Genomic DNA, 27265 nt, shown 5'->3' with positions numbered 1-27265 from the left:
GTATCTATCTCTAAATAATTCACTAAGTAATGTTCAACTATGTATTTAAAAAAAGCGTATTTGGTTTGAAAAATGGGAAATAATTTTTTATGTTTCTCTGAAATTGAGTTTTACATTAAATTATTTTTGATGTTCACAATTGTTGCATACCTTTCTGAATACGGTGACTGATTAAAAAACTTTAACTTTTCATCCTCTATAAACGTTAAGGTTATTTTCAATATCAGACGCTTTCAATATTTCAATTCAAGAGACGATGCTTTTGAAATGCTATAGGTTATTTTTTCAGTTTCGAATTTTCCTAATTCCGAGTACTAAACGTATTGCAAGAAAGGTGTGGAATTCTGTACTACTTAAATTGCCAGTAAAGCGGAAACTCTTGGTAAAATAGTGAATTAAATCAGTTTGTGCACCAAATTCAGTGTCTATTTACCGAGTGGGATGAAAAGTAAACTTTCAATTTTGTGAAACCAAAAGTCTGTCTTCCTGATCACTGGTCGAATTGCTTGTTTTTACGCAGAAACTCTTATTTTAATTGTAATTTGTTTTACTGTTTTTAAATGTAATTGGTGTTTTATGTTTTTCTGTATTTCACAATTTTTAATGAAGATGTTTTCAGTTTTTATATATTTTTGCCTTACCGCAGAGTGAGAAATGAATAATTAAATGAGAAACAAATCTCTAATGAAATAAGTTTAAATGAAGTGCAGTAAAAAATGTGTGTAATTTAATAGGCCGCGCAAGGAAGTCATGTGGTGCCCACATCAGATATTTTAAAACACGACTAGAATTTTGGCAATAAAATCTCCATTTTGAAACAAATTATATTGATCAAAACTCATGATAATCTTCATAAACGTGCTCGTCGCTTAATTACTTAAATCCTTTTTTAAAGCAGATATTTTATTTTAGTTATGTTACAGTCTGGCGTGCTTTGATAGCATAAACTAGGATCATACTCCTAATAGACTTAAAGCGAATTATCACTGTGTCTGACTGAAACGTGATTAGGTTAAAATATACTTTTTATTAAGAGCATAGAATGCACGTCTTGTGCTTAACAAAACAACCACCAATCATGTCGATGTAACTTAAACTAACAGTCAAATTAAAACGTTAAACTAAGCCAAGTAGTTAGAGACTACATATCTGATATTAACTTTAAGTTGGATCAAAACATCTCACCGGGGTACAATTAAATACCTGCAGCAATTAACGCAAAGAGTTATGATCTTGTCAGAGTTGGCGAAACCTAGAACGTAGCCTTGAGAAGCATAAAACACGCTCTTTCTTACAATCCGAATCGCTCGATGTAAATAATCCCTAACTGATTTGCATTCTGGTGAGGAAACGAAATGGAGAAGTGATAGTAAAGGCTGAAATTATAAATAATTTATTATCGTAAAAGATTAGTAATCGTGTAATGAACACATAAACATTTCTTTCTTGAAATTCTCTACCGCCCCTTAATATAATCCTCGAGTTTAGTACCAAACCTGTCAGTCAATTTTTGCGTATGGGTGTGAAACTTTTATTTTTTATGACGAGTAAAATATGTTCTTAAATATAAGTATAGAGTAGGAGGAACGTAGAAAATTACAGATTTCATATTTTATAAGCGTACCTTCTTTTCTACAGTTTAAAAATACAGAAACATGAATATTTGAGTTATTTTAAACATTTTTGTGACAAAATTTATAACTTTGAACAATGGTTGAGAAAAGGAAGGCTAGTTAAGTACTTTATTACACATGGCGTAAAAAATGTCGCCTACTCGTGTGGGTCAATATATATATGAGAAAATATATAGAACGAATTCCAGATAATCTATTTCATTTTTACCAGCATCTTTCATTCTACATATGTGTAATAGACAAAATATAATTAATTGCTTTTAAAGACATATATGTATTTTCAGGATAAATTTGGGTACAATATTTCGCCATAATAAAGGCAATATTTAAAACAAACTTGTTTTCTTTCCAATATTCCTTTCACACATTTATGCGTAGAAACAAAATGAATATAACTATTTAAATTCCATAAGCATTTTAGCGTATTAACGAATTCAAAAATTATTTTCAACAACATTTTATTTTAGAACTGATACGTTGCCACCCGTACTGTAATAAAACTCAAGTATTTGAACATCCTTTTAAGATATGCTAAACATTCTTTCTTATAGACAAAGAAAGGAAAAGAATTCCAAAGCTTGGCTCGAAACCATATACAGCAGCTATTCGGACGGAAATTTCATCTCTAATGGATAAGCAATAGCTCTACAAAGTTCAGCCACGCGTAACAAAACGAAATTGTAAGAGAGATCGGATATTCTTCCACAGATAGTGAACTTTCACATGAGGAATCAATGAAACATTTAAGAAGATGCCATTAGAACTGGATCAGGGCGTTTCAACGTTAAGAATGACAAGCGTAATCCTAGATTAAAGAAGTGAGTTTCCGTATGGCACAGAGACTCTATTCTTCCTTTGGTATTTCAAATGCAATTCTTTCAACTCGTCGCGTGGAAGAGTTTATTTATTCGTCCAAGTAATCAAGATTTATGAGCTAAAGTGCTTAGCAAAAGACTTCAAATAAATACCTCATGGAGTATTACATTAGTATTGCTTAAATGTGTTATGTTTCTCATTTCTGTGAGATATACTATTCTGTAATTTAAAAACATTCGTCATTCGATCACGCAACTGCTTTACCTAAATGATCGCTTGGTTTGCTGCAACATATTACTATGTAACTAAATGTAATTTAACCACTTTGGACATAATTAGATAAAGGAGTGATAATAAAATCATAGGTTTTATTTCTGTAACTCAAAGATAAAGGTTATGAGGTATTTTCTTCCTCGTTCCAGCGTACCTTCATGGTGTAACGGTACCATACTCGGCGCGTATTCGAAAGGCCCAGATTCGTGTGCTAGCGAGGATGTTGCTCCTGTTTCAAAAAGATATTATGACTCTACAGTGGCGCCCGAACTAAAAAGGATGGTGGAACGATCATTCGTTCGGGATTTGTTGGTTGCATCCCCTAATCCTCAGTCTCCCTTTAAATGGAGGAGTATATAAGGTATTTTCTCTGTCCTTCCAGCATGCCGTCGTGGTGTAAGGGTAGCACACTTGGCACGTATACGAGAGCTCCAGGTTCCAGTGCTGGCGAAGGTACTGCTCATTTTTCACGTGTCCTGTTTCAGATTATCAAGTTCTTTATATTACTTAAAAAATGCACTTCTCTTTCAATATAAAGGACTCCCCATATGTCCTGTTCAAATTTCCAGATTAAGAAATTAAGATTAAATTAAATAAATAATAATCATTACTGCAAGCCCTTCCGCATATTTTGAAGAAAACTTGACTATAATCAATAGTTCACGTAGCTGTTACACAAAGTGTCACCATTAAATTCGATATCTTCTAAACAAGTTTTGGGTTAGTTCGTGTGAACAAGAATTTTTTTTCTTGAGTAAGTAACATAGTAGTGAAAGAATTTGACTAGGGTGTAATTTTCAGGAACTGCAAGATTCCAAGAGGCACAAGCATGTTGGGAATGTAAGTAGTATCAATTTGTTCTTGCCTCACACTGTGTTAAACATTTGTATTTTCATTGCTGTGCACGCGTGAATAAGCGGATATCTCGGTATAAGTCTAGAAATCAAATGAGCCATACCTCAGGTGAGAGTTGATGTTAAATTAAAAGGAGGAATATTTTAAATTGATGTAATTCAATTTTAAATGTTTAACACCTATTACTGACATCATTAGCAGACTCGTAGTTCTTCGGTTTCATCAGGTTTACTACATTTGTAAATAGCATAATGCAGTTTTCTCCAGGTAGGTTAAAACATTTCTCAAACAGAAATATTTACTTTTAAAAGGCAGTAGGTAGAAACTAAAACACAGCTTACTCGCGAGGAAAACAAACTTGGTCTAAATGTTTGCACCTTCTTAAACACAAAAATTGTAGAATAAAATTATCTAGTTATTCTTTATATTTAGATAATATATAAGATGGTATTCGAAAGAGTGATAATTTCTGTGCATATAATTTAAAATACAAAACACCTCAAGCAGTCTTAGCTCAATCAAATCCGATACTAATAGAAAATTAATGATAGAAATATATTTCGGTCCAGTATAAACCTTATCGAAAGGATACCTTATATACCGGGTGACCCAAAAGTCCGTTAACATTTGAAAATTCAATAATTCACGGAATAATGTAAGGAAGAGGTAAAAATTGCCACACATACTTGAAATGGCATGGGCTTTTGTTGAAAGAAAAAAAAAATAAAAAAGGCAAAAGTATGGCGCTGGGCAGAAAAATGTCAGTGATGCCCCATGAAAATACTGTATGAAATGAGCTAAAAGAAAATCAGTCCCTTCATGACTTTGTCGCTTTTCTAGCCTCTCCTCCGGATGTTGGTCACAGTTTGATGTAGATTTATTACATCAATAGTGATCGGACCTTTTTCTTCGAGGAAATGCGTAATTCTGCTATTAAAATCGTCAGTGTGACGGGTGGGAGATACGATGCTATGTTACAAAAGCGCATCATCCCTAGTGTGGCTGATAAACACCTGTTGGATGATCTGACTTTGTGCAGGATGGCACACATCGTCTGGATTAGAATCGCGTGTTGAGACGCCACTTCCGCCATGCTTGGCCTCTCAGGTCCGCAGCTCAATCCGTGTGATTATTGATTGTGGAGTTACAAGTCTATTCTGATCGTCCAACCTCATTAGGAATGCTAAAAGACAACATCTCGACGGTAATTTCTCACCATACCTACAGATATGCTGTACAATACTGCTCACATTGTCCCTCGACTACAGATATTGTTGATGAATGACAGTCGACATGTTGAACATTTGTTATAAAGAACAGTCTGTGCTAAAAATCAGTTGTTATGCTAATTATCGCTTTTGATATCATATGAAGCCCCATCTGTTGGCCGTTTTAAGCACTTTTTTTCTGCTTTCAATAAAATCCCATGACACTTCAAACATGTGTGTCAGTTCTTACCTCTCTACCTATATTATTCAGTGAATTACTGCATTTTCAAATGCTGCGTCACCCGTAAGTAAAAGATTATGAATAATCACGAGGAAAAATTAAATCTTTTATAAACACCGTGAAGTTTCAGATTTGTTAGAAATGCATTTGTGAATTTTTAGATACAACATATTTCTGCTTATAGAACCTGTAGACTGAAGTGTTTTCTGGTTAAACAAGAATCATTATTAAATCACGCTTCACATTATTTTACTAGTTCATAATCGCGCAAATCAATTTTTATTGAAGTACATCTTGTATTTTATGATGAGTGTAGGGCAAATAGGTAACTAAACTTGATAAGTCATCTACAACGTACACTTTAAATCAATGGTGTTAAATATCAAAAGGAAGCCGCATAAGGCAGCTTTCATTGCGAAATAAAGAAGCAGTTTGTAACCTGTTGTTTTAAATAAAAGGGCATGGAACGATGAAGTTAATTTTGTAACAATGAAAACAATCGCTTCCGAAGACCGTAACATGCGCCGTCCTGTTTGCACAAGCAATTTCAGGACGAGCGGTTTGTATTGTTTGCTTAATTTAAAAGCAGACACTTAAGGAAATGGATACAATCTCCAAGAAACAATAATTGATGGCAGCAATTTGTATTCGAAGAGCACGTACTGCGATGGTTCACGCTTTCACGCACTTGAGAATAGGGGTTTAACACAGATACTGTAGTCATTTCTTTTTTTTTTTTTTTTTTTTTTTTTTTTTTTTTTTCGGGAGGGGGTTACCCCTTCTAAAACTCCAACAAAATAAATAAACTAATGTACAATAACACTGAAATTGGAAATCTGAAAGATTTCTGATTTTAAATTACGTCCAAAGGGACTTTTTTAACGTTTTGTGTGTTACCTTTATTTATTAAATATCATTAAAAAATTAGTAAAATTTAATCCAAATATTGGGTTAAATTTTGCTCATTTAACCCAATATCTGGGTTGACGTACGGATAGAGACTTCCCCGTACATTGTTTTTAAATAGCTTCCACATAAAAATTTAAAATTTGAATTTATTATATAAACTAATGTATTATATCAACTTGATTGCAATAGCTGACAACATTAGATTACTGATGTTCAATTACATTTTAACTTCGAATATATTTTTAATAATCATATTCAAATATGTTTCTATTTATTAATGTTCGTATAATTTACATGTAATAAATATGTTCAAAAGGTAAACGACGCATACTTAAAATACAAATGCTCTTTTTATTGAAGGTTTTTTGTTGCTAATTTTTATTTAGATAAGAACACGCAGTTAAGAATACAAATCGCTCTACTGTAGAGTTACAATTATAGTACACATTTATAGTTAATTTAAATCAGGATATACCTCGAAAATTATACTTTATTATAAAAAAAAGTTTCGTTTAAATTCAGTTTTAAAATCTGCAGAAAATTCGAAATAAGTAAAAGTTAACATTAATTCATTTTTATTTGTTAAGCATTATTTTCACAGAATAATAAAAGTAGTTTTTTTTTTTTTTTTTTTCTTTTTCTTTTTTTTTTTTTTTTTTGAAATTTTTGACGAAATGTTAGTAAATGATGATAATAAGCTCATAGCAGATTGCAATGCAAACTGCTACGAGCTTTTTATCTATAAAGAGTTTCCTCCAAAAACCTTCAATATCTTCATCATTTTATCAATATAAATTTACATAGTTAATTGTAATTTACAAATATAATTACTTTGGTACGATTAAGTCCACTAGAACCTTTATATCACCATGCCAGGAAATGGAAAATCATGACGTGGAATTCGAAAAATTCAAAGGTAAGATGGATCAGTTACCTTCTATTCTTCCAATACATCATGACTATTTTCGAAAACTTTCCCATGATGATAAAAATTAAAAATGGCACATATTAATATAAAGTTGTAATTAAATTAATTTAAATGACATTAAAAAGAAATATTAAAATTAAGCCTTTTTATTTTTTTGGACATATTTAATAAAAATTTCATAAAAAATAAGTTTTATTCAATTGAAATTCCATATTTAACATTTTATAAATGTAGAATTTTCACATTTTCTTGATTTGATAGTGGTGCATGTCCATTTGAATCATCAAAATTATAAATTTCTTTTAACTAATACTTTAAAAGCGATGACGTTATAAATTAAAATAAATTTAATATTTAAAAAACATAAAATGAGCGGATTAACATATATATTTTAAACCATTCAAATACAAACCCTTAAATATCTCTATATAATATAAAATGGACTTAAACCACTTTCAGAGAAAACGACTCATATGAAAATACCAATTATATTCATTAAGAAGTTTGGAAATTAATTCTCAATCAGTGGTTCTTCTTAAATTTTGTTCATGCAGTAATTAATAAAATCGAATAGGCAAGTATTTCTGTTTACTAAGAATATCGCTCTAAAGGTTTCAGTTTTAAATGGAAAATTCCGCATTCTTTTCTGCATGATATTTCATTTTAAAACAAAATTCACAATGCATGGATAACTATGACTAATAAATGACTGAATACATTACAAAGGAAAATTCTTTTTAAAAGGATGTATTGACTATCTGCCTAAGGCGATCATTCCTAATGCATGCATCATCTCGCTTTCATTCCTAAGTATTAATCATTCTGCAGAAACCAACGACATTATACGAAAAGTTCTCGAGAATAAATAATTGAAGCTCAGCACAGGAAAATATTTTATCAGAAGATGTATTAAGTACGTGCTTAACAAATTATTTTTGTTCCATCTTCCGTATACAAAGGCTATTAGGAAATGTATTAAAACCCAAAACCTGAATGATCTTTGTGTTAAAACAAATTGATCAGTAGCGAAAACAAAATAGCTTTCTAGCCGAGGGAAAACAAACTATACGAGGAATAAATAATCATTGGCTTGCCAGATGTCTTTAACGATAGGGAACCTTGCTATTTCACGCGCCGTTGAGCACAAGTTTGATGTCATGTATAGCATTATTTAGTTCTAACATAGTTGGCCATGATATTCAGCCAGGAATTCCGAACAGATTTGCGCCAATTGCCTTTCACCTTCATGAGTTCAGAAATAAATGGAGTGTTTCGGACTCCTTAGTTGATCCAAATTTAGTTCTTTTCCCTTCAACGGCAACTGGTATTTAGGATTTTCTTGCATTTTTATTCTTTTGCTGGCCTTATTCAGTGTTTACTTTGCCAAATGTCCACACATCATAGTGCCCCATTTGTGCCATCATTATGGACGAAGCTGATTATATAAACATCTCCAAATTGTATACTTAGTGTTTATAGCATTGACCGTTACGATAAATAAAATTTCTTCTTTTTCGAAGTACTATTACTCGATTCATCAGCGATAGATATGAGATATTTTAAAGTTGATAAAACAATTATGTTATTTCTAAACTGGTTGATCTTGGGAATAAAAATGTTTTTAAGTAATTACGTGTCTAGATTCGTTCGGTATCAATTAATTATTAAAGGATTAAAATAGTATCATACTAAAAATCTATTTTCTTAAATAAAGCTTTATTTACACTTTAGCTAGCCTATGAAAGCAGGTCAATGTTTTTACCGAATTTAACCGTCTAATGAGAAAACATGTATTCCTAGACTCGTCTTATGATGTCACATTGAACAGGTTCATATCTGCCAACAAACGCAGGCTACGGCGCATTGAAAACGTTCATGTAAGAAAGCAAGGCTCAAACTTGTATATAAGCTTTGTATTAGCACAATGACATCATATTTTTAATGCATGTGGAAAACCTGTAATGTTTTCATTGAGAAAATTTACGCTAGTAACCGCTTAAGCTGACTACCAACTGTTCCAGATGATTTTAGCTTTTTAGACAGGTGATCGCATTAGAAAATATAATGTTAGGCGTTAATGTTTATGTTTTAGAAATATTGGTCCCTTTCACGTGTTCAGTGTCAACGGGCGATGATTATTATTATAGCTTACGTGTTCCGGCCTAAGGCACTACATTGAAGGGAGTGATACCTTCGTGGAGGACTTACTAAGGGAAACTGGATCGTATTAACACGTTACACATGGGGCAAACCACGAAAGCGCTCATGCAGCTAGCCACTTCGCGTAATTCGAACCTCGGACCGAACTAACAGTGTTAAAGGACTTTACCGCTCGGCAACTGGTGGGCCAACGGGAGCTGATTGCCATAAAATGTTTACATGTGTATCTATAAACCTATCTATCTGTATCCATACATATATTTAACTATTAATTTCTATTTATGATTATCTCCTAGAAAAGAATGTCTAAAACTATTAGAAAAAAAAAAGGGGTACTGAAATTCAGAAATGTTAATTCATAAGATTCTTGCGATAAGCTATTAAAAAATTCTTAAGCTTAGAAGAAGTTTAAAATTTGAAAATACCTTGATAATTAGAAGATATCGGCGTGGATACATAAAGGGGATGACAATCACAGACAGACATAGCTGAAAACAATATATTTATTTCTGGATACTTAATTCTTAATCACATATCGATATGCACCTGCACAATTTTGTATAGCTTGCATTTTCAAACATTAAACAATAGACAACAGAAGCAAGCAATATGTCTTAGCAGCAGTTAAGCGAAGTGGGAGAAGAAAGAAGTAAATGCGTTTCCAGAAAAATAGTCAAAAAGTTTTTTTGATTGAATAAGAGTTGTCCACATTGCAGGTTTACATAAGTAGACATGAAATGGATTAATTTTGAAAGGACGCAGTTCAGGATAGATATAATAAATAATTTCGATTTTTAGAACTTCAGAAAGGGAAAATATACAAATTAAAACGAAAAATTCTGGGGATACTGCTAATCAAAGTTATATTTTTAACTGCACTATTTTTTCTTTTATTTTACACAGGATTCGATACATTTTCTACATTCTGCCTAAACCTGAGGATATATAATGAACTTGCATAGCTTCAGACAAAATCTATCGCAAAGTTTAACTAACGCAAAGTTTAAATAATGCAGAATTAATTTTTCTGAATGTTTGTTAGTTTTTTTTTATCTTTAACGCCTTAAATTATCATTTCATACATTTCAATTAATTTTAGAGAAATTTTTTCTTTCACGAAATTCCATTCAGTCTTTACATAAAAAGGGTCGCTCAGTCTGATTTATAATTACAGGTGTAGATCAGTAACACCATATCATTCTAACATTTGGCTCATCAAAAAAGTCAGAATTTGAAACCGGATCTTAAGAAGAAAACGATGATTTGTTTGATTTTGAAGTATATGTGGTTAATGGGAAAAGAAAAATAAACTTATATTATATAGAAAAGGTTTGTTGATTATTGTGGATTACAATGGTAGGAAAAGATAGTACTACCAGTCTGTGCACTGTGGGTATAATGATAGGATAAGATATTTATATAGGAAAAGTTTGCTGTGTACTATGGATAAAATAATAGAATAAGAGAGTACTAATAGTATATAGAAAAGGTTTACTGATTAGTATGGATACAATGATAGGATAGGATAGTACTAACATTGTATAGAAAAGTTTTGCTGCGCACTGGGGATAAAATGATAGGATAAGATATTATACAGGAAAGATTTGCCGTATACTGTGGATACAATAATAGGATAAGATTGTACTAATAATATATAGAAAATGTTTGATTTTTACTGTCGATACAATGATAGGATTCTACTGTATAGAAAAGATTTGCTGTGTACTCTGGATACAATGATAGGATAAGATATTATCCTAAAAGAGCATCTGATATCCTTAAAAGCTTAAGAAAGTCGTGAAGCCTTTTTATCGATTTTCATGAGCACATATATCCTAATCATTACAATTAGAGAAAGGCGAATAAACTTCTAGCATCAGCTTACACATCAGTTCTTAAACAGGACTAACACAATTCCAATATTTACTTCCTCTGCACATCCGCAAGCTAATGGCGTTTGCCCAAGGTGTTACACTGTCTTGAAAACGGTCTGCATCATGTTATATATTCACTACCTGAGTTATAAGACCATCGTACTATACGTTTATTATGGGCATATAAAGAAATGCGTGGTAGAAAAAAATGTCATTCTGTTGGTTAACATTGGGTTAATGAACTCTCCTATGCATATAATTCTCAATAAGAAGTATCTATCCCGGTTAAAGATTGAAATCTGCATTTTAAAACAACAGATATATATCGATAATTACAGTATAAAGATTAAAATTATTTGGATTAGGAAACTGTATGCACAGAACTATTAGTTTTCATTCTGACATCAGTAGTAAATTATTAGTAAAATGGATTGGCTATACAATAACAGAAAGCAGAAAAATCAAAAGAGTTATTTCACTATATTATCGGTTAACACACCGCTTCTTCAAGTGATATTAGAAAATATCATCAAAAGTGAATACTGCAATAGTTAAAGGTTAGAATTTAGGTTAGAAAGGTTAGAATTTTAAAATGTTTGAGACCCATGCATGCAAAGTAAATGAAAGACTTGAAGGAAATTTGACAAAAATAAAGATATATTTCCCTGAAAAACAGAAGCTAAGCTAATTCATATTTATGAGATTTTGGAAGCATTTAAGTATAAAGTAAAGCGAAAAACTACTAGATAATCACTGATCACAGGAGTGATTTCTGCAGTGAATTTCCAAACACACCCATCCATTGGTAAAGTGTTCAAAAACGTGATGTTGTAGAGTCATTTGGTTAATTGGAAAGCGAAAAGACGAAAAATATGCAACCGCCTTCGCGAGAATCGAACCACGGACCTCTGGAACACCGACCCAGAGTGTAGAACCACTACACCACTAAGGCACGCTAGGGAAGTGGGAGAAATACCTTATATACTCCCCTTTTTAAAGGGTCACTAGGGTTTTAGGGGACCTAGTCGCCAAATCCTGGGTGCGGAGAATCATCATCCGCAACCCTTTTAGTTCAAGCGCCACTTGTAGAGTCATTAGGTTAATTGGAAGCAGAAAAGACGATAAATATGCAACCGCCTTCGCCGGGAATCGAACCACGGGCCTCTGGAATACCAACCCAGCGTGCTACCGTTACACCACGAAGGCACGCTAAGGAAGTGGGAGAAATACCGTATAATGTATAACGCTTATGTTGTGATTGTAACCCGTTAAAAATGGTTTAGCCAATTAGTTATTGTATAGCCAATCCATTTCAAATATTACCAATGAAAACTATAGGTTCTTATTAGGGAAACAAGCGATAAATTCACATAACATTACAAAACAGACATATCACTACAAAATAACCATATCACTAAATACATATATTATACCGATACAGTAAAAATTGAGCAATTCTTTCACTTTATAAAATTGACGTAGCAATCTATCTCGAATTTACTAAGAAAACTGCACTTGCTTGAACAAGAATTTAAAGTGCACTGTAATGAAAATAATTTCCTTATTTTAATGCATATTAAAATACAAAATATGGGAACTTTACAGTCTTAATTCATACACATAATGTTATATTTTGTTTATCACAACACTTTATTATGTTTTTTGAATTTTATAGATAGACATATAATTAATTACTGCTAGTGGTATACGAACTATTTATTGATAGGGAGGTCCCTACAAACAATGGATGCCATTTTAATAAAGGAGAAACTTTCTTTAGAATCAATGAGGTTATACGAAAACAAATAATTAAAAAGAGGGTAAAAGGTAGTTTTATTAGTATGAAGTAATGTCCTTCCAAGTCAAAAAATTATGCCATCAAGAAAAATTAGTTAAGGAGTTTTGCATTGCAATCATTTTCATGTTGAAATTCACTATTACACTCATAATAATTTCGCATACAAATGGAAACTGCTACGAACAGAATGAAATATGTTGTAGAATTAATGAAAAATGGTGAAATAACTAGAGCAATATTTTGAACCCTGCTTATCTGTATATAATCACAGCTTTTTTTGGCATTCTTTGCCCATTTCCGAAGTATAAATTGAGCAATGGATGAAGATCAACCGTCGACCGGCTGGAATTTCATCAAAGGAAGTTCTAAGTTTTATCGAAAGGGCCCAAGAGACCGGTCGAGACTTAGATGACCTGGTTTTTTTACCTTCTGCCCTAGACGGAAATCACTGAGTGAATTTTAATTGATGTCTAAGGAATGAAGTAGATTCATCGAGATCAAGTTGTCAGTTCGTTATGTTGTAAGTATACAGGGAAATTTATAGCATCCTATGCATCCTTCTCAGTAGTGCATAACTGTAACCATTATGTATTCAGAGGAAATATCCTGTATAAAGTCATAGGAAGTTCTTGAACAGGAAGGAATATTTTTAAGAAAGAAAACATACTTAAAAATAAATGTCAACGTGAGGGAATTTTATTTATAGACGACGTGATATATTATTGTTTATATTTTTCTGTTAATCATTTTAATTAATGAATTGCAAATGTGCATCAAATTTCTGCGTTTTAGACCTTTTATAGAATAAAGAGATTAAAATTTAATTTATTCTTTAAACATTTTGATGTTTTCTTTTTCATATTACTCTATAAATGGAAAATATTGATAATTTAATTAAATCTAACTATATTCTTTCATTCAAGTTAGCAAAACTGGCGCATTACCATGGAAAAGATCTTTTAAAATTCAAATTCATCTGCTTAAAAGTACGTTTAAAAACGAAAGCTTACATTTTCAAATTTCGTGCCTTAATTACAAAACCATCCTTCCATTACTTTAATGAACAGAACATAAATTTTAAGATGGGAATTCAAAATCACATGTTACATTTATTTAAAGAAAGCATTGAAGTATGCATAATTTGCAAAGAACTCACACATTTTTACTCTACCGTTAAAAATCATATTTCCATATTATTTATAAAGGAAATAAGGCAAGTCCATGTATTATTGAAAAAAATTATTTCGACAGATTTCCCTGTTTCTAACTCAAATGTGCGTTAGCCCGAGTGGGCTATTAGTCTCGAAATGGGATTTATTGGCGTATGACTTCGTATGAAGGACTGAAACAATTTTCAAATTGTTGCCACGGAATTTATCGGTTTCTCGAACTGTGAAAAACAACGGTTCCTAGAAACATCATATTTTGAAAAAAGCAGGAATAAAAGATTGTTATCTCCAGCGCGCGAGATGGTATATCGGAAATTCTAAAGATATTTTGCTCTTAAATATTTTGGGATTTTGCTATTCAACTGAATTAATTATATGTGGCGTAAGTGCGAAAAACATGATATTTAATACAAAAAATTAACACACAAAACTTTGTGAGCCGTCTTGTTAAGAAAACCGAACAATGATGTGATGGAGTTAGACATAAACTGAAAATATAGAAAAATGTATGCTGACACTTAACTCTAAATCTAGAATAAAGAACATATGCTCCTAAGCTGCTTTTAATTTTTTTGTGATTTAGCTATTGAATTGTACATGACTTAAGTGCGAAGAAAACGATACTTAATAATAAAGCTAAAAAGACAAAAAGAAATGGGTTAGCAGGATTGAGTGCAACAACAGACTGATAGACTGCGAGCTTAGCGAGAGCGTAGAAAAACCTTAATAAACTTTTTTGGGCGACAGTTAAAATCTAATTCCTTTCAGATTTTTCTTTTTTAATTTATTATCTACCTAAACATTATTGATTCTGCAAATTTATGCCCATTGTTTTTTAAAATTGATGGACCCAAAGAAATTATCGTCCGATACGACGGAAGTGATTACAATATTCGTTGCAAGGCTCCCGAGAATGGAGTGAACTATTACACATTGTTTATATTTATTTCTATTTAGATGGTTTTTATTTAACTTAACTGTGCGGCTCAGATGTTAAAATTAATATTTCGCTCCTTTATTCTGAATCAAATACCTGAGATTTTCTAGGAATATGTATTTGTACTGGCAGTGCAATAATGTATAAGCGTATTTTAAAACTCAATAAAGAAATTTTTTCCTTGCTAAATTATTTTCACATATCACCATAATAAAATTAACCGTTACTAGAATTTCACCTTTACACTATCAACTAAAGCAAAAAATAATTTTCCAGGTGAAGATTCTTCAGAATTTCTTATGGAATTTTGGCGATTAAAAAAAGGTTCAATTCCTCTGTTGTCATGCTATCTAATAAAAATGAGGGATTTTGGGCAATAAAAAATATAAAATAAAATGCATAGAAATAATGCTATTAAGTTATACTACTTAAATTAAATGCACTAAAAAATCAAAAAATAATTTTTAAATACCAATATATACTTAATGGGCCATCAACTGCTGAGTAGTAAAGTCACTAAACACTGGTGGTTCGATCCGGAGTTCGAATCCCCACATGGGCGTTTTCGTGGTTTCCCCCTTGTTTAAAACGAATACAAGCCAGTTTCCCTTAAAAGTCCTCCACGAGGCATCCCTTCCTTTGACGAATACTAGTGTGTGTGACTACGCAATTTAATAAATATTCTTGATTATAAGGGACTCAAAATAAATTCATCGGGCTCTCATATACGAATTATTGGATGAAATGATTCTTCAGGTAAAACTCTTTACATAGATTCTTAATTTTATAATTGCTATCACTGCATTTCTTATAGCATGAAAAGAAATATGCGCTTTAACTGTATTTACAAGAGTGATATTGCACCTGAGTCCATCAATTTCATAAGCCTGAAAGTCTGATCACAGTAATTTGCTATCGACATCAAACACATTTGTGGTTAGGAAATAAGAGATAATTGTAATGACAATATTTTATATCATACACGAATGCATTATTTTTAGTTTTAAATTGCATTAAATTACCGCGAAATACATTAAGCCTAACTTCCCCCGCCTAATTCTAACGATAAAAATATGTTGATTTTTTTATGTCGCCAGATTTTCTTGCGTAGTCTTCGTGTTTCCAGATTAGTTTTGAGTTGGGTCGCAACATCGTTTCAGTCAAGATTAAGTATATTATCAGCATTAAGAGGGAAATTCGTGGGATACTGATGCTACGTGTCTTTTCAAGCCATTTTCATGAACGCTTCATCAAGAAAATTCGGAATACTTTTTTGCTTCTTCCAACATGTAGTCTGCAACAACCACTAGCTACAGTAAATAATGGGGCTGATTATCATCTTGAAAAAGCAACAGAGAATTCGTTTTAATAGCAGTTTCATATAGTTACGAATTTTGTACATATGTAAATATTTTTACTGAAATTATACGTAAATCTAGTATCTCTTGCACCGAAGGCTTGCTGGAAAAATAAGGTTACAAGATTAAATCCATTTACCTCAGTGTTTACCTCAACTTGGCGCTATCTAACGAGAGCCTGGCGACTAATTTTCCTCGCCAAATTTGGCGATAAATCGCCGAACCTAATGACCATTTGACGACATTTTGGTCTCATACATACGTAACTATAATTGGTAACTATAACTATGTAACATTTAACTAACCTATGTAACTATAAATATGTAGGCCTTTCAGTTATTTCGAGAAATAGAAAACACAAGAAATTTCTTGGCTGACAGGGGAAAACTATGCATGACTGTAGAGAGCATCCGTTTAACTTAGTTCAGAGTTTAGCTTTCTCGTGAATTTGATTCAGAGAAATGAGAGATCACTGAGCTTACGTATTTGAGCTTTTTATATTGTCTTGTGCTTAGCGTTCTTAGTGGTTTGAAGCCGTAACAACTGATTACGCTCTAAAGGAGAGCAATAAGAGTACTTTTGTGAAAAGTTCCACAACTGTAAAGTGTTTCTTTTGGTAAAATAGTGCTTATCAATATGTAATCGGTTTTGTGTGCATTGAATCCATTACGAGCCCGTACGCATTTAACAATATAAGGTATTGACAGCTTGATGAGCATATCTAAATTCCATTAGATATTAATGTTTCCACACTCTCTAAAATCATTCTATTCTTTTCCTATATATTTTGTGAAGTCTTTTTAGCATATAGTTTTATTATAATTTTTTTTTCAATTAGAATGGTCAAACGTCTGGTTATAATTAAGAAATTATTTAGACGTAAGGGACTTGATTCACCAATAACACTGTGCACATAATTAAGCCTCTAAAGTCGCCTCAATTTCAGATAATATTATCCGCAATTCCTGACAGCTAAGGAAAGCTCTTTCTATCATTCTCTATAAACACGATACGATAAGATGTAAAGAGTCTCTTCAATAAATCTTTCCATAATGGGACTCGTTCTACTATGAATTTTCATTCCATATTTGTGTAATTTAATCATTTTAAGTATTTTTTGATAAATCTTTTAGTTTAATATATTTATCAGTCGAAAATGTATTTTTCATTTATATTCTAACAACCCTAAACGAATTACTTTGGGAGGGACATGGTAATTGTTTAATTCAAAGGACCATAAGTAAAACACGAATATTCACATGAGTAGTAAGATAGCTTTGAAAATGTTTTGGGAGGAAGAAGATAAATGTTTTATTTAAAGGACCATAAGAAGAACCCGAATATTTCACACAAATAGTAAGATAAGGAAGCCTTGAAATGTTGTCGGGTTTTGGAAATGTTTATCATGTGAAACGAGTTCGGGAAATTAACTCATATCACAATTATAACAGTACATTTGTATTACCGAGAAATATGTCTAGCTCCTTTCATTGTATATGTAATAGTATATTCTGAAATTATGGAACTAACTATCATCTGTCTATTTTTATTTTCGATGACTAAATCCTGGCCGAATTACTAACGCCAAATCTTAGTCACTCAGCTGTATTCTATAATGAAATTACGGCTAACAAAATAGACTTAATAAGTAAAACTTTAACTGAACATATGCGAATGCATAACGGACTGCACTGCCCCATATTAGGTAATTTATTATTTGCCATAATAATATATAATCAGTGTAATAATCTCTAGATGAACAGGAAATCAGATAAATAACATTGTAATCACTTGTAGATCGTGATATCACTCCTTTAGAAGGAACAAAAACGTAAAGCACTGCTCCAGTTTTTGCGGAAAATTAAGAGAATGACTTTAATAACATCTGTGACATCGCAAGCCCTTTAGGCAGTAAGTAAGTAACATGTAACACATATTTATAAATTGTAATCACAAGTTATTAAAATCGCGAAAAGGAAATGTAAAAGATCACCTAAAAATGGACAAGAATCTGCTCCAGATCTGTTTAGAATTAGAGGAAAAACTGAATACTGCAGATACAACATGTCTCAAACGCATGTCGTAATGTCGTAAGTTATGTCAAGGCCACTTACAACTGAATCAAACACAAGCTACGTATATCAAATTCACGAGAAATCAATCAAGAAAAAGTGGAAACAGCTAAAGAAAAAATAGAGCGATTTTTGAGTTAAAATACTTAAAAAATTAATTTAAAAAATAAAGAAAATATTTTCAAAATTATTTAGACCTTGATGAATATTTTCTTTCTGCGGAAACATTTAATGCATGACAATGTACCATTATAGAGACGAAAATACTTAAATAGAGTGAACACGAACATTAAGAGGGAAGAACAAATCAGGCAACATTTTTGTCAAAACTGCAAATTCTCACTTTTTCTTTTTTGTTATTCCTGTCTTTTACCGCAAGTTGAAATAAGAAATACAGGACACAAAAGAAAAGAAAAATAATGTATCAATTGCCATCTTCTAACTTTTTAAGAATTTTTGGCCCATACAAAATAAATAAGTAAATAAACATTGTCTTATATTTCAAGAATGTGGTGAATATACAAAGTACATTCTACTGAAAGAACCAGAGCACAAATTGTTTTATACAACTTTTCATATAATAATGCGAGCAAGGTATGTGAATTATATATTTCATTACACTCCATAAACACAAACGTTTAAGCTAGACATCATGAACACACTTAACCAACATTGAGTACAATTTCCTTATGAGAAAAAACACTCTAAACAAGGAAGACTCAACCCGAGATCCTCTTCCGCCATTTTCTTTATAAAAGAAATCAGTCGCGTGGTTGCGTACGTTGTAGAAAGGTCAGTTTACGATACAATAGATCAGCTGTGGTTCTAGTCTTCTAAAATTAATCTATTATTATCTGCATCCAAGAAGTGGATGGAATAGCATTCGGGTCAAGGGATCTAAGATTAAGAGAAAAAATAACTAGAAAATAATGGGATGGCAAAATAGTGGGAGTTTTTTAATAATCCTCAGGTAAGCAATTTTTTTCTGTAGTTTTTTGGCAGATCCCAGCGGTAGACATTTTTAACCACAAAATCATGCAACGAAAGTATACCGGCAGCCTTATTATCTGAAGCATTTGATAATACGACAGGATAAATTTATCATAAATCAGCTTATATTTAACATTTTCAATTAACTCTTACAGCGATCTAAATAACGTACAAAAACTGTAACTATGTGTAATAAGGAATAAATCTAAAGCTGCTTGAAGTATAGTTATTATCTTGGAAATGACTGCTGAACCCTGGATTAAATTAAATATATTTTTACAAATGGTGTGAAATAAAATAACGGGATATGGTAACGTTTGTCTAAGTGTTTTATGAAAACGTAAAATACTTTACATCACTTTGTACGGCCAGTAGAGGTTTTTGAAGCAAAAGACGTGAAACATGTGCATTGCCCTCGCCGTAACTCGAAGACTGGACCTTTGGGATGCGCGCCTAGTATGCTTCGAGTTACACCGCAAAGCCATGTAGAAAGGATGGAAAAAATACTGTATATAATCCCCCCTTTTTAAAGAGAAACTGGGGGACCCAATCGCCAAAACCTTGTGGTGAGGAATTATTATCCACCACCTTTTAGTTCGAGGTCATTATAGAGTCATTAGGTTATTTTGAAGCAGCAAACGTGAAAAATGTGCAGTGCCCTCGCCGGAACTCGAACACTGGACATCTTGCATACGTCGAGTACGTTTCCAGTTACACCACGAAGGCATGCAGAAAGGAGGGAAAAAAAACTTAGACACTCTCCCTTTTAAAGGACGACTAGGGATAAGCCAAATCCTTGCGGCGACGAATTATTGTCCACTACCTTTTTTGCTCTGGCTACATCATAGAGTCATTAGATTATTTTGAAGTAAGAGACGTAAAAATTATACAATGTCCTCTCCGAGATTCGAACCTGGACCTCTCGAATACGTGCCGATTGTGCTACCATTACAACACGAAGGTAGAAAGATACCTTTCAAACTTTGAAAATCTAAGCGAATAGTATTGCCGCAGATAAGAGTTTAGATTTACAAAGGATTTGATGAACTTTATAAATGGCAATAGAACAATGCTGAAAATTTTGGTTTGATGTTTTTAACTGTATTTTTGTTTTAATCTGTGTTGGGTGGGCTTTGTTAACTATGAGGCCAATTATTATCCATTAGATAAGTTGCAGCATACGCTTACAATTTATTACATTATATAGTCCGTCTAAATGGCGAATGGGAATTAGTAGACCCAGTAGCCAAATCTTGGTGGTGACGAATTATCATCCATCACCTGTTTTTAATTCGGACGCTATTCGTAGATTCATTATGGTTTTTTGCAGCAACAGACGTGAAAAAAAGTGCAGTGCCCTGGCCAGGACTTAACCCTGGACCTCTCGAATATGCGTCGAGTGTGCTTTCAGTTACACCACGAACGCATGAAGAAAGAATGGAGAAAATACCTTATAACCCGAATCAATTATTGGCCTTTTATATTCTATCTGTATACACAAATTCCGAACAATAAGTTTATTGTGCTTCCAAAATTATTCTGCCCACTGATGACAGTAACTCTTTAAGAATGGTAAGCTTTCGTTATTGAATGCAACTGAAAACATATCTCTTCATGATATATTTTAAAATCTTATCGTAACTAGCCTATGGACCCAGGAACTTGGAATATGAGTAGCTACACAGATGATAAGATTCAGAAGCCTTAAGCATAAATGTTACTCATAAAAACATATTCCATTTCCCTCATATTAATTTCCACCATACACATTGAAACATGATAGAATCAGATATATAAAAGTTTCTATATAGTATGACAACTTCCTACATTTTAATTAATTTTGAAGATAAGAGAACTTAAAAAGTGAGGTAGGAAAACATCTATGATTACGTAAAAAAAAAGCAAACTGCAATCTTGCAATGACGATCCAAACATTTTTATGGAGGAGAAATTTTTCATGTAATTTAAAACTTGAATTATTCAAGTTTTTTGACAAAATAGTTAGATTTTTAAATTTGAATTAATTGCTAGAAATTTAGTTCATGAATATGAATGGCGATAAATTAAATACAATAAATACCCGAATTTTCTGTAACCACGCGGTTGCAGATTACTGTAATTAATTTATTATCCTTAAACAAACTTTCAATTTACTTTAAAGAGGAAATGTTATACTCTGACTTCTTCATAATGGAACTGAATGCTTTTGAAATAAAATATATTTAACTTTCCTCAAACAATTTAAAGCATTAGGGTTTTTGATAACATACATTTATCTTCTCAAAATAAATTTCTAAAATATCGCATATTCCAATGAAGCGTAACTCAGCGGAGAAAGAAGATCGGAATAAGGTCAGAGAGTGAAGCTTTTTCTGTGTATTAAAAATACTTCATTTTCTTTTGGTTTTAGGTTTTCTTAACCTATTATTCTACCTGATAGCCTAATATTTAACTTTATTTTATTATTATTTTTTTTAAATATCTGGAAGCAAGTGTTACTTTTTCATTACTCGAAATTCGCATTCTAACAAAACAAAAGTATTGTTCTCATTTCACGTGGTATAACATAATTTTTTAGTCATTCAACGATGGCTCCAGTATTCTGATTTATCAGTTCCACTTTAATTATCGAATCTATGTTCTGGATTCAGTATGGGTTGGTTTATTTTATTATGGCAAAGCACTCGAGGAATATCTGCTTAGAGAAAGGGGTGCCTTCGTAGAGGACTTTTTAAGTCAATCTCTCTTGTATACACGTTACACATGAGGAAAGCAACGAAAACACCCATACAGCCCTTTCGCCGGGATTCGCAGCCTAGCCTAACAACCTGTGTTCAGTGACTTTACCGCTCGGCCGCTGGGGAGCTCTGAACTCAGTATGAATCATATGAAATAAGAATGCGTTTGCATCTAAGGCAACTACCAGTAAACATTTTGCAATGAATAAGCACCTCTCATCATTAAAAAACCATTTTTAGTTTTATAATCAAGAAAATGAGATGATACCACATGACAAGTTTCAACTATTAAGCTGAAGTCAGAAGAATCAGCTAGCACGTTGTTTCAGATGCAAGAAAAACACGCGAATATAAAATTTAAAATTAAATAATTTAATTTAAAAAACAAAACAGAAAAGCAACTTTCAATTTTTATTTGCAGTAGATTTAGAATAAAACTATCAATTTTAAGGGTGACGTTTCCCTTCTTCAATAGCAAATATTTCAGGCAATTCTTTTTTGCTCCTGAAGAAGAGGAACCTTGTGTCTCATTGTCCTCAAAATCTACCTCAAACTAGGATTGCTTTTTTGCTCAATTTTAAAATTCCTATGTATTTATTACTTTACTCTGTCTATATATTAAAACCTGGTATTAGTATTATTGCTTTAATATTGGTATTTTTGTCTGGCAAAAATAAAAATGAGGAATTGCGTAAGATGAGGCCTAAGATCTTTCAATTTTCTTTCATATTTTAAAAGTCCTTTACTCATAAGTAAAACAAATTTATTTGCCTAAAATCAATTTCACAATAATTTTAATAACGTTTTTCGACAAGTGTTATTTTATGATATTAATGTAATAAACAAAATACAGTTTAACACCTTATTATATGTGGAATTCAAAATTTCTTGAACAAACTTAACTTCTTGTGAGCAGTATCATCTGTGTTAAGATTAAAGTTTAAATATAATGACGAAGTTATAATAAAAATACTAGATTTCAATCCTTCTTATTTCATTTATAATTTATTTAAATTACAATCTTATTTTTCAAAAGGTAATTACTTTTAAGTATTTCACTAGTTCGTTTTTATGCCGTTTTATATTCGAAAAAGAACTATGGAAACAAATGCTAGATTTTTTCAAAATTCGAATTTTTTTTAAAAAAATTACTTTAATATTATCTTACAATACAGGTTTAGTTACATCATTTAGCAGCAGAAGTATTATATTTATTCATTTAATGACAAAATCCTCCGTGAGTCATTATACTATTCATTGAAGATTAAAGATTGCAAATTTTTCGTAGCTTACATTTTCTTTCATTTGTTAGCCCAAAGTGGCAATTTGCCCAGAAGGCTATTAATTTTGTTTTGGAATTTTGCGTTGGTTCACTATAAACAGCGTTTCACTTTTCAAATTGCCGCCACCAAATATTAGAGCCCTGCATTATATTTAAAGAAATTAAATAATGAAGAATCTGCATGAATGTATATATGTTTCTCACACTGTGAAAAAACAACGGTGCCTAGAAACATAAAATTTTGAAGGACATAGTCCTCCACTCGCATATGGGCATCTGAAAGCCAAGATTTGGAATCTGGAATTTGTTTTACTAGCTATTTCCTATTTTGTAAAACTTTAACAGATTTTGATTGTACTGAATAAAATATTTTTATCTCCAGCGAGCTAGGAAATTCTAAAGGTATGCTCTTTTCAAATTACTTTGTGATATTGCTTTGACTTTATGGTTTAAGTGTTTTTATGGTTTAAGTGCTAAGAACATGATATTTAATAAATAGAGGTAACACACAAAACGTTGAAAAAAAGTCCCTTTGGGCATAATATAAAATCAGAAAGCTTTCAGATTTTATTTATTTTGCTTGTTTGAAAGGCAATTAGATATTCACACTCTCTGTTTTTTCTAAATAAATTGAATTATGTTTCTGTTTACATGCAGAACAAGTGGATTCAAAAATGGCACACACTCTCTGTTTGACGTTTAGATATCCAGTTTTATTGTTTAATAGAAAGAATCCAGTTACTTTGTTTGATGTTAAAACACAAAGTAGACTGTATATAGAACTAGCAGTGAGTTAGCCCATTATAAAGGAGCTTATGTTTGTAAAATACGTAGGTTTGGCATGGAAGAGAAGTTGTAATTATCAGTTATTGTTAAGCAGAGACCATTAACACCTGCTGCAGGGGGGGGGAACCTGATATTGTGTGAAAATCACTGTGGCGTAAACCTTTTTATTTTTCTGTTCGCATTTACGAAAAAAAATTTATAAATGTTCTACTCATGTTGTTTGAACTTTTGTTTCCAAATCGGCAATTTTTTTTAATTTAAAAAAAATGATCAAGCAGCTTTCAGACTGATTCAATAATTCACTAATTTATTTGCAACGCGTCTTAAAAAGTTAAAAGAATTATTTTAGAAATATTTATTTTCCTCTAAATGATAATAAAATACATTTGAAGTATTGTAATGATTACGAAAAAATTCTGGAACCAGATTTATTTTAGATAACGCATGAAAATTTTCCCATCTAGATATTTAAAAACATTTGAGGATTTCCGAATTATATAGTCATTGCTCGTTTATACAATTATTATCATAGTCTAATAGTGTTTTAGGATTCTCTTAACATATTTTTCTCAGCACTTGAGAAAGAATTTAAAAATAAAATCTAACTAAAATTATAGCCTTTTATTGGAAATAAAACACTTAAGGTTCTATCTAAAACTAAGCTGACTAAATGCATGGTGCTCTATCAAGACCGTCCAAACTCTACACAGCCAGGTTCCTCATTTGGAAGACATATAAAAGCCCCCAAAATGAACTGTATGACCCATAGTTTTCGAGATAAATGCGAAAGAATACCATGCCAGAAATACCATGCCAGAAACAAAGGTATAATGGAGCTCTGACGGATATGACGTCATACTTTTATTTCGAAAATTTTGGATCGTAGAGGTATAGTTCTTAAGCATTTTTATGTATTCCAAGCGAGAAATTTGGCTGTACACAGTTTCAACTATCTTAGTGTGACACCTTGTATACACTAACCATTTGAAATACAGTTACTTTTGAAGTCCTACATATGTTATAAAACATTATTTGCAAGAGATAGTTAAAAATGGAAATATTTACTTTCCGCATTTACTAAGAGAAAATGTTAAAAATAAAAATGTATAGTGATAAAATATAATAAATGCAGAGTTATAAAGGCCAATACACCGAAAACTATGGAATAGTGACTTAATTTTTTTCTATAGAATTCGAACCAATCATCGACCAGATATTCAGCAGGAGTAATATAAAAGTACTCACTGATTCTCAGAACAGTTTTGAGTTTTTGCTATGTATGTGTTAAAGAATTTTCAAGGATAAACAAATTATTATTATGACAGCATCTCATGCAATTAACATTTATGGATAAGACCATAATAGTTTAGAATGCATAGCTGTGCATTAAAACATTTATTTGTCATCAAAATATTTAACGAAAACCATGAATTAAGATTTCAGTAACTGGATCTGCATACTAAATCTCACCACACTACAGCAATAGAACTGTTTAAAAGCTGTGAGATTAAATCTAGTGAATGTGCTTAAGAATATTATTGTACGGTAAACAGTTATTCCTGAAAGCATACCCCATAACAGTAAAATAAATATATAATGGTTACCCCTCACGAGGATAAAGAAAGAAACATAAACTTGTAAACGCAAAAGGAATATTTTCTAGTGTACTCAGTAGATGAACCTGCTTATTAAGTCCTAGCACAAATAACACTCTGTAACCATACATATTTTGAAAGGTAGTAAGATTAAAGAGATTAATATAATTACATTAATTAATTACAATTGAAACAGCAAGTATTTATAAAGGTAATACAGTACATAATAGTCAAATAAGTAAAAGGTAGAGAAATGTACATGCGTTTTGTTTGTAACTCAACGACATTTTTAATAGCATATAGTCGGCACTATCAGCCTCTCAAGAATGGAAGCCTACTGTACTACTGTAGGATTTGTTTACCTCTTCTGTTGGCAAAAGTCACACCTTCACATACAGAAAGTACCCGGCTACATTCATTCAATAATTTTGTCCTCAAACTAATAATAAAATCTTACCTTCATCTGAACCGTCTGGACAGTCTGTCCTTCCGTCTCGTACTTGAGCTAGATCTATACAAATAGATGGCGTTGTCCTGCAAGGAAACTGCGTCCTGAGATTGCAAGGACTCCTTGAAGAGCCTGAAAGGAGATTAAATAGCTTTTATTCTCACGAATTTCCGCAGAATATGCTTGGAAGAATAAATTACCATAAAGAAATTACTTATTTTTCATAAAAAATTATAACACTACATTTTCCATCAAATTTGTACGGTTAGATTACGATACTTGAAATTTGATTGTTAGAGAGCTTTAGCGTGCGCTCTACAAAATAGATACATTAAGCAAAATATTCTGGAAGCAACTAGAGCAGTTTGTGTAGCACTACAAACGGAGTTAAAGTATTTATCAACCATTTATAGCAAAATGCTCATTCTTAAAACATCTTGAGCTTCTTTGATGAATGAATAGCAGATCCTTGTCGAGCTGCAACCACCTTATTTGCTAAAATTATCTCTCTCTGATTCTGCTATTATCTCTTATCAACACGGTTCTATGTAATAAACTTTCTCAGACAACTGAAGACTAAGACAGATGAGACAGCAATTTATGATAGATACCAGATGAGATATTCTCGAAGTGCTTCAAGGAATGTCACAAGCGCTGAACAAGCACCGCATATTCCGGCGATAATAATTTTTAGGTACATTCAACGTATAATGCGCATTCTTTTCTTTACAAAGAAACGTGAAAGGTATATGTGCGATACTCTAATCTTTAGTCATTTTTACAAAGCGAGGCAGCGAACAATATGTTCGTGGAGGAAATGCTTGAGGGGGTAAATAATTTTGCAAAGACGGGGCGTTGTATTCAATGCAGATGTGCACAAGAATGTTATTCTAGTGTTTCAAGAAAAGAGGGAAATTATTTAAAAATGCTCTTCCGACCTGAACGAATTCGTTGAATCAACAGTTATACTTTTTTTTTTTTTTTTTTTTTTCCCTGTAGTCATTTGAAACCGTGATTTTGAAGTGAATATCGAAGATAACGAAGGAAAAGGAGACCAAATGCATCATATGCATCATGCCGGTCTAGAAATAGTGAGTGGATAACATGGAATAAAATTAAACATGGACATGGAACGGTAGATGATTAATTATTTATGGATCAGAATAACAGTGATGGTGAAGATGAAACAGAGTT

General features: G+C 31.9%; 1 protein-coding gene and 1 non-coding gene across 2 annotated transcripts in view; both read right to left on the bottom strand.

The window, feature by feature from the left end:
* LOC118184846 (uncharacterized) overlaps positions 1 to 27265 on the bottom strand; it is a 287706-nt gene that overhangs the window by 156201 nt on the left and 104240 nt on the right. The window contains exon 2 of the mRNA XM_035354573.2: positions 26081 to 26203. Within this exon, the coding sequence (XP_035210464.2) occupies positions 26081 to 26203 (123 nt within the window). The remainder of the gene's footprint in view (positions 1 to 26080; positions 26204 to 27265) is intronic.
* TRNAT-GGU (transfer RNA threonine (anticodon GGU)) lies at positions 12033 to 12104 on the bottom strand. Its single transcript has one exon. It is a non-coding gene; the product is annotated as a tRNA-Thr (tRNA).

Source organism: Stegodyphus dumicola, chromosome 1, assembly GCF_044657685.1.
Source record: "Stegodyphus dumicola isolate Sdum_Otavi_A_Nest chromosome 1, ASM4465768v1".
Lineage (NCBI taxonomy): Eukaryota > Metazoa > Arthropoda > Arachnida > Araneae > Eresidae > Stegodyphus > Stegodyphus dumicola.
The sequence above is the reverse complement of the archived record's forward strand: the minus strand, read 5'-3'. Positions and strand labels throughout refer to the sequence as shown.